Raw genomic sequence first — 14,148 nt, forward strand, 5'->3', positions numbered from 1 at the left:
CCCTCACCCCGAGTGTAGTAATACCCGGGTTATACGCATAGCCCCCTCACCCCGAGTGTAGTAATACCCGGGTTATACGCATAGCTCCCTCACCCCGAGTGTAGTAATACCCGGGTAATACGCGTAGCCCCCTCACCCCGAGTGTAGTAATACCTGGGTTATACGCATAGCTCCCTCACCCCAAATGTAGTAATACCCGGGTTATACGCGTAGTCCCCTCACCCCGTGTGTAGTAATACCCGGGTTATACGCATAGCTCCCTCACCCCGAGTGTAGTAATACCCGGGTAATACGCGTAGCCCCCTCACCCCGAGTGTAGTAATACCTGGGTTATACGCATAGCTCCCTCACCCCAAATGTAGTAATACCCGGGTTATACGCGTAGTCCCCTCACCCCGTGTGTAGTAATACCCGGGTTATACGCATAGCCCCCTCACCCCGAGTGTAGTAATACCCGGGTTATACGCATAGCCCCCTCACCCGAGTGTAGTAATACCCGGGTTATACGCATAGCTCCCTCACCCCGAGTGTAGTAATACCGGGGTTATACGCATAGCCCCCTCACCCCGAGTGTAGTAATACCCGGGTTATACGCGTAGCCCCCTCACCCCGAGTGTAGTAATACCCGGGTTATACGCATAGCCCCCTCACCCCGAGTGTAGTAATACCCGGGTTATACGCATAGCCCCCTCACCCCGAGTGTAGTAATACCCGGGTTATACGCATAGCTCCCTCACCCCGAGTGTAGTAATACCCGGGTTATACGCATAGCCCCCTCACCCCGAGTGTAGTAATACCCGGGTTATACGCATAGCCCCCTCACCCCGAGTGTAGTAATACCCGGGTTATACGCGTAGTCCCTTCACCCCGAATGTAGTAATACCCGGGTTATACGCATAGCCCCCTCACCCCGAGTGTAGTAATACCCGGGTTATACGCATAGCCCCCTCACCCAGAGTGTAGTAATACCCGGGTTATACGCATAGCTCCCTCACCCCGAGTGCAGTAATACCCGGGTTATACGCATAGCCCCCTCACCCCGAGTGTAGTAATACCCGGGTTATACGCGTAGTCCCCTCACCCCGAATGTAGTAATACCCGGGTTCTACGCATAGCCCCCTCACCCCGAGTGTAGTAATACCCGGGTTATACGCATAGCCCCCTCACCCGAGTGTAGTAATACCCGGGTTATACGCATAGCCCCCTCACCCCGAGTGTAGTAATACCCGGGTTATACGCATAGCCCCCTCACCCCGAGTGTAGTAATACCCGGGTTATACGCATAGCCCCCTCACCCCGAGTGTAGTAATACCCGGGTTATACGCATAGCCCGCTCACCCCGAGTGTAGTAATACCCGGGTTATACGCGTTGCCCCCTCACCTTGAGTGTAGTAATACCCGGGTTATACGCGTAGCCCCCTCACCCCGAGTGTAGTAATACCCGGGTTATACGCGTAGCCCCCTCACCCCGAGTGTAGTAATACCCGGGTTATACGCATAGCCCCCTCACCCCGAGTGTAGTAATACCCGGGTTATACGCATAGCCCCCTCACCCCGAGTGTAGTAATACCCAGGTTATACGCATAGCCCCCTCACCCCGAGTGTAGTAATACCCGGGTTATACGCATAGCCCGCTCACCCCGAGTGTAGTAATACCCGGGTTATACGCATAGCCCCCTCACCCCGAGTGTAGTAATACCCGGGTTATACGCATAGCTCCCTCACCCTAGTGTAGTAATACCCGGGTTATACGCGTAGCCCCCTCACCCCAAATGTAGTAATACCTGGGTTATAGGCATAGCCCCCTCACCCCGAGTGTAGTAATACCCGTGTTATACGCATAGCCCCCTCACCCCGAGTGTAGTAATACCGGGGTTATACGCGTAGCCCCCTCACCCCGAATGTAGTAATACCCGGGTTATACGCGTAGCCCCCTCACCCCGAGTGTAGTAATACCCGGGTTATACGCATAGCCCCCTCACCCCGAGTGTAGTAATACCCGGGTTATACGCATAGCCCCCTCACCCCGAGTGTAGTAATACCCGGGTTATACGCGTAGCCCCCTCACCCCGAGTGTAGTAATACCCGGGTTATACGCGTAGCCCCCTCACCCCGAGTGTAGTAATACCCGGGTTATACGCGTAGCCCCCTCACCCCGAGTGTAGTAATACCCGGGTTATACGCGTAGCCCCCTCACCCCGAGTGTAGTAATGTTATACGCGTAGCCCCCTCACCCCGAGTGTAGTAATACCCGGGTTATACGCGTAGCCCCCTCACCCCGAGTGTAGTAATACCCGGGTTATACGCGTAGCCCCCTCACCCCGAGTGTAGTAATACCCGGGTTATACGCGTAGCCCCCTCACCCCGAGTGTAGTAATACCCGGGTTATACGCATAGCCCCCTCACCCCGAGTGTAGTAATACCCGGGTTATACGCATAGCCCCCTCACCCCAAATGTAGTAATACCTGGGTTATACGCATAGCCCCCTCACCCCGAGTGTAGTAATACCTGGGTTATACGCATAGCTCCCTCACCCTGAGTGTAGCAATACCCGGGTTATAGGCATAGCTCCCTCACCCCGAGTGTAGTAATACCCGGGTTATACGCATAGCCTCCTTACCCCGAGTGTAGTAATACCCGGGTTATACGCATAGCCCCCTCACCCCGAGTGTAGTAATACCCGGGTTATACGCATAGCCTCCTCACCCCGAGTGTAGTAATACCCGGGTTATACGCATAGCCCCCTCACCCCGAGTGTAGTAATACCCGGGTTATACGCATAGCCCCCTCACCCCGAGTGTAGTAATACCCGGGTTATACGCATAGCCCCCTCACCCCGAGTGTAGTAATACCCGGGTTATACGCATAGCCCCCTCACCCCGAGTGTAGTAATACCCGGGTTATACGCATAGCCCGCTCACCCCGAGTGTAGTAATACCCGGGTTATACGCGTTGCCCCCTCACCTTGAGTGTAGTAATACCCGGGTTATACGCGTAGCCCCCTCACCCCGAGTGTAGTAATACCCGGGTTATACGCGTAGCCCCCTCACCCCGAGTGTAGTAATACCCGGGTTATACGCATAGCCCCCTCACCCCGAGTGTAGTAATACCCGGGTTATACGCATAGCCCCCTCACCCCGAGTGTAGTAATACCCAGGTTATACGCATAGCCCCCTCACCCCGAGTGTAGTAATACCCGGGTTATACGCATAGCCCGCTCACCCCGAGTGTAGTAATACCCGGGTTATACGCATAGCCCCCTCACCCCGAGTGTAGTAATACCCGGGTTATACGCATAGCTCCCTCACCCTAGTGTAGTAATACCCGGGTTATACGCGTAGCCCCCTCACCCCAAATGTAGTAATACCTGGGTTATAGGCATAGCCCCCTCACCCCGAGTGTAGTAATACCCGTGTTATACGCATAGCCCCCTCACCCCGAGTGTAGTAATACCGGGGTTATACGCGTAGCCCCCTCACCCCGAATGTAGTAATACCCGGGTTATACGCGTAGCCCCCTCACCCCGAGTGTAGTAATACCCGGGTTATACGCATAGCCCCCTCACCCCGAGTGTAGTAATACCCGGGTTATACGCATAGCCCCCTCACCCCGAGTGTAGTAATACCCGGGTTATACGCGTAGCCCCCTCACCCCGAGTGTAGTAATACCCGGGTTATACGCGTAGCCCCCTCACCCCGAGTGTAGTAATACCCGGGTTATACGCGTAGCCCCCTCACCCCGAGTGTAGTAATACCCGGGTTATACGCGTAGCCCCCTCACCCCGAGTGTAGTAATGTTATACGCGTAGCCCCCTCACCCCGAGTGTAGTAATACCCGGGTTATACGCGTAGCCCCCTCACCCCGAGTGTAGTAATACCCGGGTTATACGCGTAGCCCCCTCACCCCGAGTGTAGTAATACCCGGGTTATACGCGTAGCCCCCTCACCCCGAGTGTAGTAATACCCGGGTTATACGCATAGCCCCCTCACCCCGAGTGTAGTAATACCCGGGTTATACGCATAGCCCCCTCACCCCAAATGTAGTAATACCTGGGTTATACGCATAGCCCCCTCACCCCGAGTGTAGTAATACCTGGGTTATACGCATAGCTCCCTCACCCTGAGTGTAGCAATACCCGGGTTATAGGCATAGCTCCCTCACCCCGAGTGTAGTAATACCCGGGTTATACGCATAGCCTCCTTACCCCGAGTGTAGTAATACCCGGGTTATACGCATAGCCCCCTCACCCCGAGTGTAGTAATACCCGGGTTATACGCATAGCCTCCTCACCCCGAGTGTAGTAATACCCGGGTTATACGCATAGCCCCCTCACCCCGAGTGTAGTAATACCCGGGTTATACGCATAGCCCCCTCACCCCGAGTGTAGTAATACCCGGGTTATACGCATAGCTCCCTCACCCCGAGTGTAGCAATACCCGGGTTATAGGCATAGCTCCCTCACCCCGAGTGTAGTAATACCCGGGTTATACGCATAGCCTCCTTACCCCGAGTGTAGTAATACCCGGGTTATACGCATAGCCCCCTCACCCCGAGTGTAGTAATACCCGGGTTATACGCATAGCCTCCTCACCCCGAGTGTAGTAATACCCGGGTTATACGCATAGCCCCCTCACCCCGAGTGTAGCAATACCCGGGTTATAGGCATAGCCCCCTCACCCCGAGTGTAGTAATACCCGGGTTATACGCATAGCCTCCTCACCCCGAGTGTAGTAATACCCGGGTTATACGCATAGCCCCCTCACCCCAAGCGTACTAAAGAGCGGAAAAGTAGTAACAAAATGATAGGTAGGTGGGGGTAGAACCCGCCGCCTACCTATCATTTTATAAATTGTTGAAGCTATGGGCAACTCCACTCTATACTCCACCTAATACATTTTTTTTTTACATCCATCAAGAACGTCTGTCGTTGCACATAGAATATACAGCGGCCCCTACACCAGTCCTCCTGTACATCTCCGGCAGATGTTATATAATAACTGTGAGACATAGTGTCTGACGTCTTCTGCAGCACCTGAACGCATGCAGCCCCCCCCCCCTCCCACCGCCCCTTACAGCAGGTTCCTCACATTCACAAATTAAACGTTTACATTTCAAAGAAACTTTGTGTTTGCACACTGACGGCTTTATTACCCGGAGATCAGCGGCAGACGTGTCATTAAGCTTATCCCTGACGTGCATACATGGGGATGAATTAGTGAGTGCAGGTGTTCCGCCTCGGAAGCAAAGCTCTGTGTCTTCCCCTGGTAAGCGCAAAGAAATAACAAGTATTTATGGGGAGATTGATCAAATTTGGAGAGAGAGATAAAGTACGGGCCAGTCAGCTTCATATTACAGGCTGTAAAAAAAGAAAAACTCTTCCCCCCGCACTGACTAAGATCAGCACTATGGGGATTATTCTGGTTCATACTCAAAGGCAAATTAATTCTCTAATGGACAAAACCATGTGCACTGCAGGTGGGGCAGATGTAACATGTCCAGAGAGAGTTAGATTTGGGTGTTATTTTGTTTCTGTGCAGGGTAAATACTGGCTGCTTTATTCGTACACTGCAATTTAGATATCAGGTTGAAGTACACCCCCACCCAAATCTAACTCTCTCTGCACATGTTACATCAGCCCCACCTGCAGTGCGTATGGTTTCATCCATTAGAGAGCGAATTTGCCTTTGTGAGTGAACCAGAATAACCCCTTATGTGTAATACAGGGATGTAAGGGGGTGATTCTGCTTACCGAGCGCTGAAACGCTGTCCAGCCGAATGTCCTGTAACGTCAGCCGCAAGACCTTGGCAGTCATTGGTCTGTTCGCTGCCAGGGTTTGCATTGCGCATGAAATGCGCAAATGCCGACTATCGGAGCTGAGTCCGAACTTTTCTTATGCACTGCTCAAAAAAATAAAGGGGACACTTAAACAACACAATGTAACTCCAAGTCATTCACACTTCTGTGAAATCACACTGTCGACTTAGGAAGCAACACTGATTGACAATCAATTTCACATGCTGTTGTGCAAATGGAATAGAAACAGGTGGAAATTATAGGCAATTAGCAAGACACCCCAATAAAGGAGTGTTCTGCAGGCGGTGACCACAGACCACTTCTTAGCTCTGATGCTTTCTGGCTGATGTTTTGGTCACTTTTGAAATCTGGCGGTGATTTCACTCTAGTGGTAGCATGAGACGGAGTCTGCAACCCACACAAGTGGCTCAGGTAGTGCAGCTCATCCAGGATGGCACATCAATGCGAGCTGTGGCAAGATGGTTTGCTGTGTCTGTCAGTATAGTGTCCAGAGCATGGAGGTGCTACCAGGAGACAGGCCAGTACATCCCGACACGTAGAGGAGGCGGTAGGAGGGCAACAACCCAGCAACAGGACCGCTACCTCCACCTTTGTGCAAGGAGGAACAGGAGGAGCACTGCCAGAGCCCTGCAAAATTACCTCCAGCAGGCCACAAATGTGCATGTGTCTACTCAAACTGTCAGAAACAGACGATGGTATGAGGGCCGGACGTCCACAGGTGGGAGTTGTGCTTACAACCCAACACCGTGCAGGACGTTTGGCATTTGCCAGAGAACACCAAGATTGACAAATTCACCACTGGCGCCCTGTGTTCTTCACAGATGAAAGCAGGTTCACACAGAGCACGTGACAGACGTGACAGAGTCTGGAGACGCCAAGGAGAACGTTCTGCTGCCTGCAACATCCTCCAGCATGACCGGTTTGGCAGTGGGTCAGTAATGGTGTGGGGTGGCATTTCTTTGGTGGGCCGCACAGCCCTCCATGTGCTCGTTAGAGGTAGCCTGACTGCCATTAGGTACCGAGATGAGATCCTCAGACCCCTTGTGAGACCATATGCTGGAGTGGTTGGCCCTGGGTTCCTCCGAATGCAAGTCAATGCTAGACCTCATGTGGCTGGAGTGTGTCAGCAGTTCCTGCAAGACGAAGGCATTGATGCTATGGACTGGCCTGCCCGTTCCCAAGACCTGAATCCAATTGAGCACATCTGGGACATCATGTCTCACTCCATCCACCAACTCCACATTGCACCACAGACTGTCCAGGAGTTGGCGGATACTTTAGTCCAGGTCTGGGAGGAGATCCCTCAGGAGACCATCTGCCACCTCATCAGGAGCATGCCCAGGCGTTGTAGGGAGGCCATACAGGCACGTGGAGGCCACACACACTAATGAGCCTCATTTTGACTTGTTTTAAGAACATTACATCAAAGTTGGATCAGCCTGTAGTATGGTTTTCCACTTTCATTTTGAGTGTGACTCCAAATCCAGACCTCCACGGGTTAATAAATTTGATTTCCATTGATAATTTTTGTGCGATTTTTGTTGTCAGCACATTAAACTATGTAAAGGACAACGTATTTAATAAGAATATTTAATTCATTCAGATCTAGGATGTGTTATGTTAGTGATCCCTTTATTTTTTTGAGCAGTGTATTTGCAAAGATCTCATTAAGCCGCCAGATATATGGGCATATCTAAAAGAACCAGCCTGCCCCCCAAAAGCTGGTCCCATCAAAGCCTCTCAGAACAGTAATAAAAATTGTTGACTGCTAAGTCAATGCATTGGTCCTATACAGGTGCATGAACGGGAAGAGTTATCATAGACCTGACATAAAGGAAGAAGAAAAAAAAATGGAAGCCATTTTGTGACCTGCACCAAAAGTCGTGCGTATGCACCCAATTAGTTCACTTAAGAGCTTGTCATTTCATTAAGAGCTAAAACTGTACATTTATCAAGCCTTGGAGAGAGATAAAATGGGGAAGTTACCTCATCATCTACTTGCTGTCATTGCAATCTATGAAATGTCAGGTAGTCGCTGACTCGTTGCTATGGCCAGGTCCTCCATTTTATCTCTACCAGAGGTACATGTCCCCTAGTGATATAACTAGCGGATTTATTAACTGCACTCGATCAGTGGCGTCACCAGTTCCTGGACAAAACCTTCTCAGACGTGTTGGTCCGGCCCACAAAATGGCCGCCTGCACCCTGTGTGGTAAAGCATGTGACAAAATGTCTCTGTAAATATTTGGATAGCGTGTGTGTGTATAAATGTAGATTTCAGGGTGTTTGTCAGCCGTCCTGCCACGTGAAGCCGTCATGTGTCTGATCAGCACATCCTGCTATAAACAGACGTGTTCCTATAATCCTTCTGCTTTCCTCACGCTGCACTCATTACCGTGATTTGTCATGTCACACTCAGTCGCTTGTGCAATCATTATCTCTGTCCTACCACCAGGGCCCGGTTATGGTTTGTGGGGGCCTCTGTCACTAAAATCGTCAGTGTGATGAGTAAATGCTCCCGGCACTACACATGTGCACCCGGTTCACATTATGCCACTCTGTAGTGCCTCCAGTTCACATTACGCCACACGAAAACCCCCAGTTCATGCTGTGTACTGATCATGCAGCTGCTGTTGTTAATCTGTGTTACCAGACTTTCATCCAGGTTGATGTCATTATGTAGGAGAGGTACTAAGACTTGAAAAGTGATAAAGTGGAGAGAGATAAAGTGCCTCTCAATCAGCTCCTAACTGTCATGTTACAGGCTGTGTTTGAAAAATGGCAGGTACTGATTGGTTGGTATTTTTTCTCTCTCCAAGGCCTAGTACATCTGCTCCTGTGAGTGGAATGGTAGCTGGTCCGGTTGTCTCACGATGACCTTTCTGCCTCTGTCTCCGCAGATAATCCAGCCCTCTTCTGGTTCTCCCGCCACATCTCTCTCTGGGGCAGCATTTCCTTCAACCTTGCCGTTTTCATCAACCTGGCCGTGGCGCTCTTCTACCCCTTTGGGGATGATGCAGATGAAGGTAAGCAGACGTCCCGCGCGCTGTCGCCTGGGGGACATATATGGGAAGCGGTGAACGTAAGCAGTTCTAACCAGCAATGGCGCGTATCTATTGCTATATCCAACCCCTTAGCATTCTTTTGTGTCTGTTCTATTACAATTAATAACAGGCATAGGCAATCACTGACACGCCAGCTAATGTGGAAATGCACCTCCCAGCATGCCCGCTCTCAGTTTAAGCATAGCAAAATCGTGATAAGCAGTGGCGACTCCAGGGGTGGGGCTGCAGTACAGTTCAAAATTCAAATAAGGGAGAAAGACCAACTGCCATTGAGTCCATTCAAAATGGCAGTTGGTGGCAGTGGGTGTGGCTCCACTATTTGAATTCTTTACTCTGCTGCAGCCGCACCTCTGGAGCCTCCCCTAGTGGTAAGTCATGCTGGGAGGTGTAGTTCCACCGCAGCTGAAGTACCACAGGTAGTGGTTTAACCCTGATCGCTACAGATTACAGCACTTAACCCCTCCACGGCCAAGCCTATTGAATTTTCAAAACGCCTGTTTCTGCAGAAATGTAGAAGTTGGTTTATTGCCTTTTTCTGAAGTTACTTTTATTTCTTCATTTTTACTTTATTTCTTCATTTTTTATTCCATTTTCGCTTTTTATATTCTATATTCCAAGGAACCATATTCTGGGGGGGGGGGGGGGGGGGGGGGGGGGGCAGTTGTTACCATAACAACCAATCAGATACTACTTATATATCTAGTACCTTCTAGAACAGGCCTGGTCACCCTGTGGCTCTATTGCTGCTGGGAAACTACACATCCCAGCATGCCCTGTCACAGTTTTAGCGTTTCTAAGAGCGAATCTGAGGCAGGGCATGCTGGGACATGTAGTTGCACAACGACTGGAAGTTGGCCAGGCCTGTTGTAGAAGATCATTTCCAGATACCTGGTTGGTTGCTATGGCAACAACTCCACAGTTGAGCAGCCGCACTTTAGTAAATATTCCCCCTGGCCCCACTGTAGTTTCCAGCTTGGAGAATCACGTTTCACAAACTTTCCTGGCTTCTCCTTCCTATAAAGATGCCTGTCGCAGAACGTTCTATATGAGCAGTGTGCGAGGTACAGACTGGGCTTCCTTTATGTGCCCCCTCGCCAGGGCGCTGCCAGTCCAGCATCACATGGTGTTTGTGCTGCTTGAGTTACATGTGCACGTGCCTGGCCTCTCCTGGGATTTCCCGGGCAGTCTCGGACAGTCTCGCTCTGTCTCATTAGGAGGTCTGTTTGCACACAGAGCTGTCATAAATATTCATGTTTTTTGTGTTTTTTTTTTTTTAAGGTCAGCTGCCTCATGTGTGCGTGTGATTTCCCCGTGTGTGGGAGCGTTACACGGAGGCGGATATTGCTCAGCCGCGCTCCGGCATTTCTCAGGGACTATTCCAGGCTGCAGATCCTTCCACGCATTATAATGAGGGGTGCATATAGCAAACAGAAGGGGGGGGGGGGGGTTATGGTATAAGGGTCGACAGGGTCTATGTCAAAATTCAATAGGTCAACATGCACAAGGGTAGGTCTACACATGCAAAATGTCTTTGGTGTCACATGTCAGAGTTTGTCACATGGACCCCAAATTAGTGTAGTGCTAGTGTAGGCGCTCACTAGGCAGGCCGGGGACAGAGCTGCAGCTCCCGAGGACAGTACGGTGACTAGCTGCCTGACAGGGACACTACGCTGACTACGTAGGGCTGCCGCGGAGTGACTACGCTAGGCAGCCGCAGAGTGACTACGCTAGGCAGCCGTTGGGCTACGCTGACAACGTAGCGTAGCCGGGCACCGTGATAATACACAAGTACCATCTCCCCTTTATTGTCTTCTGCACCTCCTTGCCCTGTGTATTTCAGCCCACTCCCCCATTATATCAAACATTGAAGAGAAAGCTACTGTATGTAGAACAAATCTTGGAACATCACATAGGCCCCCACTCTCCAGCACACAGATCATTTCCTCCATGGTGGCTCCACCAATAATCAAGGTGTCTCCACCAATAATCAAGGTGTCTCCACCAACGTTCATGGTGGCTCCACCAACTTCTCTGGCCCATCTGGAAATTATCCATTATCCCTAAGGTCTACCGGAAGGTTGGCAAGCCAACTAATGCCAGGGGTTTTGCTAGATCATGCGACTGTGGTTGCCATAGTAATCATTTATAGCAAGTTGAGTCAAAGCATAAGATAAAAAATAACCCAACTCCATGTGGTTTCATAAAGGAAACTAGAGTAGAAAATATAAAAAAAAAATGTTTTTTTAAAGGGCGCTGTTGCTGTAAGAAACATTTATTGTTGTGTGAGCATCTGTTTGCCTCTTACAAATCATATTGTGTTGTTTTCTCGTCAAGATCGCTCCTTGGGTTCATTGTTTATGCGTTAATGAAGTGTTAGGTTGGAAGCGAGGGGGTAAGATCGGCAGGTCACGGGAAGAGGACGTGTCGTTATGCTCACATCCGTCGCTGTAAATGTCACAGTGACTCGAAGGAGAACGAACTTTATATACTAAATATAGTTCTGGCGCTGACTTTCACAGAACGGTATAATGCCGCGGTGACTGCTCGTACAGAGTTCCCCGGCTCGTCGTTATCCCAGTCTCCCTTGTTTTATCTCGCCAGTAATGATGTGATTAAAACTTCTCCGGCTCGGCTTGGGATATCGTTAAGAGTTTAAATATTTCTTGACTACATTTCCATCACCGAGCCGGAATCTACGCACAAGCGAAGTTATAAATGAAAATACTTTGGTGCCGTCGCAGGATGGAAGTTAGAGAAAGGCTAATTAGCGGTGGCGTGGTAATCTCGATTCCGGTGGTTGGCGGCTCACGTGGCAGAGCTCAAACTTCTTCTGTAGACCTTGTAAGGCTTATGGTGCCGTTGAAATAAATGACCATTGGCAGAAAGAACAGGCCACGTGTGGTAAATGATTGCCCCTTTAAAAAATAGTCCTAAGTTGGCCAGCATCCCGCAAAGGCGTCAAACTTGGACTTCATTACATCCTGCGGTATAAATCATCATTATATATGGTGTATGTATTTATGTGTGTGTCCCCATTTATCTCTTTACAGAACCTCTCTCGCCAGTTATTTCATATTTTGTATTCACCTGCGGTAACCACGGTAGCGCGCCCAAGATGGCCGCCTTCATTTATGGCTATTTTCTGCAAATGTAGCTTTGAGTGCTTTTGTAGAATACTGCTCTACTGTATTTATTTTATATATGTATAATGATTGCCGTATCTATTTGCGCTGTTCGTTACCGGAGGTCACAAAACGCAGGGTCGCTCACAGAGGAGCGGCAAAGGTAAAAAATAAATCCATGATTTTATCGTTTGCTTATACTGTAATGTCTCCTGTGACTCTCTGCAGGAACTCTGCCTCCGCTGATCTCCGTCATGCTGTGGATAACTGTGGCCGTCTGCACCGCCATATTGTTTGTCTTTCCCAAGCCGTTTGGCATCCGACCATTCCTGGTGTCCGTGATGCTGAGATCTATTTATACCTTGGGGCTCGGTCCTACGCTTATCCTACTGGGAGCTGCTAATGTGAGTTCCTCTGTAACACGGTCACATGCAGAAATGTTCAGTTTCTGATCTTCCTCCAGCAGCGACTCCGGTGATACTGAGAGCAGATGGCGGCCAGTGAGCACCCGGGGAGCCCAGAGCTCAGGTTGTCTTTCATCTACTTCCAAATCCCTGTAATGGGGAGTAGCTGACTGTCGTCCTTCTGGTTCTGAGACTGCAAAACCTGCACTCGTTCCTCAATAAACGTTTTCTAGAACTGATTTACTATTGGAGGGAAACTCCAACGGCCACGATTCTCTAAGCTTCAAAAGTGATCAAATGGAGTGTGATAAACAGCCAGCCAATCAGCTTCTGCCTGACATTTTTCAAACACAGTCTGTGACAGGGCAGGCAGGAGCTGATTGGGTGGCTGTTTATCACTCTCCATTTTATCACTTTTAAAGCTTAGGAGAATCTGGCTCACTGTGTTCATTGCCGTGCCATGGACAGTCAGTCAGCACTAGGGCTTACGTCTACCTCAGATGCAGGTGCACTGTCCCTGCTGTGTGTGAGAGAGGCTGCTGAGCACTAACATGGCAACTGTCGTCATAGAAACACTCCCGCCATTTTATTTGGCACCATAGTGTCCCATGCCATGTTACAGGCTGCGTTCGAAAAATGACAGTTGGGAGCCAGTTGAGCTGGTACTTTATCTCTCTCTCTCTACTTCATCCCTCTTTAAGGCAGGGATAGGGAACCTTCAGCTGTTGTTGAACTACACGTCCCAGCATGCCCTGCAACAGTTTTAGCATGACCAAATAGCAAAACTATAGCAGGGCACGCTGGGATGTGTAGTTCAAAAACAGCTGGAGGTCCGAAGTTTTCCCCATCCATGCTCTAAGGCTTTGGACATATGCCCTGTTATGCCACTGTTGTTTATTATGCACCCGATGCAGCAATGTAATCGTGCCCTCTTTTCCTTGGCAGTTATGCAACAAAGTGGTGTTTCTGGTCAGCTTTGTGGGGAACCGGGGAACCTTCACGCGCGGTTACCGAGCAGTGATTATGGATATGGCGTTTTTGTACCACGTGGTTTACGTCATCGTTTGCATGCTGGGCCTGTTCGTGCATGAGTTCTTCTACAGCTTCCTGGTACGTATTCCACGCGGGAAATGTGGCTTCAGAACAGTGTTAGTCACTAGAATGGCCACCGTGGCTAACATGGAAGGTTACGTGTAGCAGCAATACTCGGTTTTCCATACTCCCACAGAGACGTAACTGGGCGATATTAGGGGTACAACATGGTGGCGGCCATTTTGCTGCAGTCATTTTTATTGAATCACTAGAAACATAATATGGAAATATAAAAGAGAATGGGTGTAGAGGGAGGGCATAAGGGTCATGCACAGGAGGCAGCCATTTTGGACGGCCATCCCTGATCCATTTACAGATAGCGGGGAAGGAAACCGGTTTAATATTTCAAGCAATAAGCCGAGCCGCAAACTACCAATGCTGTGTTTTCCTCATTATATTCTTTGATAGTTAATTAAGCATTAACAAAGTACAGTATTTTTAGAGATTTTGAAAGAAATAATTGCTTCTTTTTTTAGTTATATACGTATTCATATAATAGAAAACTCCGTAACACGTGTAAGGCGAAATGTACATTAGGCTTACATCTGTTAATTCTTTTAATGAACTCCTTCTGGATCTCGTTTGTGTATTACACCAAGTTCTTTATATCATCCAAGCAGAATGGTTTATTGACTGGGTTTACCTCAGA

General features: G+C 49.6%; 1 protein-coding gene across 3 annotated transcripts in view; it reads left to right on the forward strand.

The window, feature by feature from the left end:
* Positions 1–14,148, forward strand: part of ITPR2 (inositol 1,4,5-trisphosphate receptor type 2) — a 198,330-nt gene that overhangs the window by 159,175 nt on the left and 25,007 nt on the right. For all 3 annotated transcript variants that reach the window (XM_083181094.1, XM_083181096.1, XM_083181095.1), the window contains exons 48-50: positions 8,717–8,842; positions 12,232–12,407; positions 13,353–13,517. In XM_083181094.1, coding sequence (XP_083037220.1) covers positions 8,717–8,842; positions 12,232–12,407; positions 13,353–13,517 — 467 coding nt within the window. The remainder of the gene's footprint in view (positions 1–8,716; positions 8,843–12,231; positions 12,408–13,352; positions 13,518–14,148) is intronic.

The sequence above is a fragment of the Crinia signifera genome, chromosome 4 (assembly GCF_055691185.1).
Source record: "Crinia signifera chromosome 4, ASM5569118v1, whole genome shotgun sequence".
NCBI lineage: Eukaryota > Metazoa > Chordata > Amphibia > Anura > Myobatrachidae > Crinia > Crinia signifera.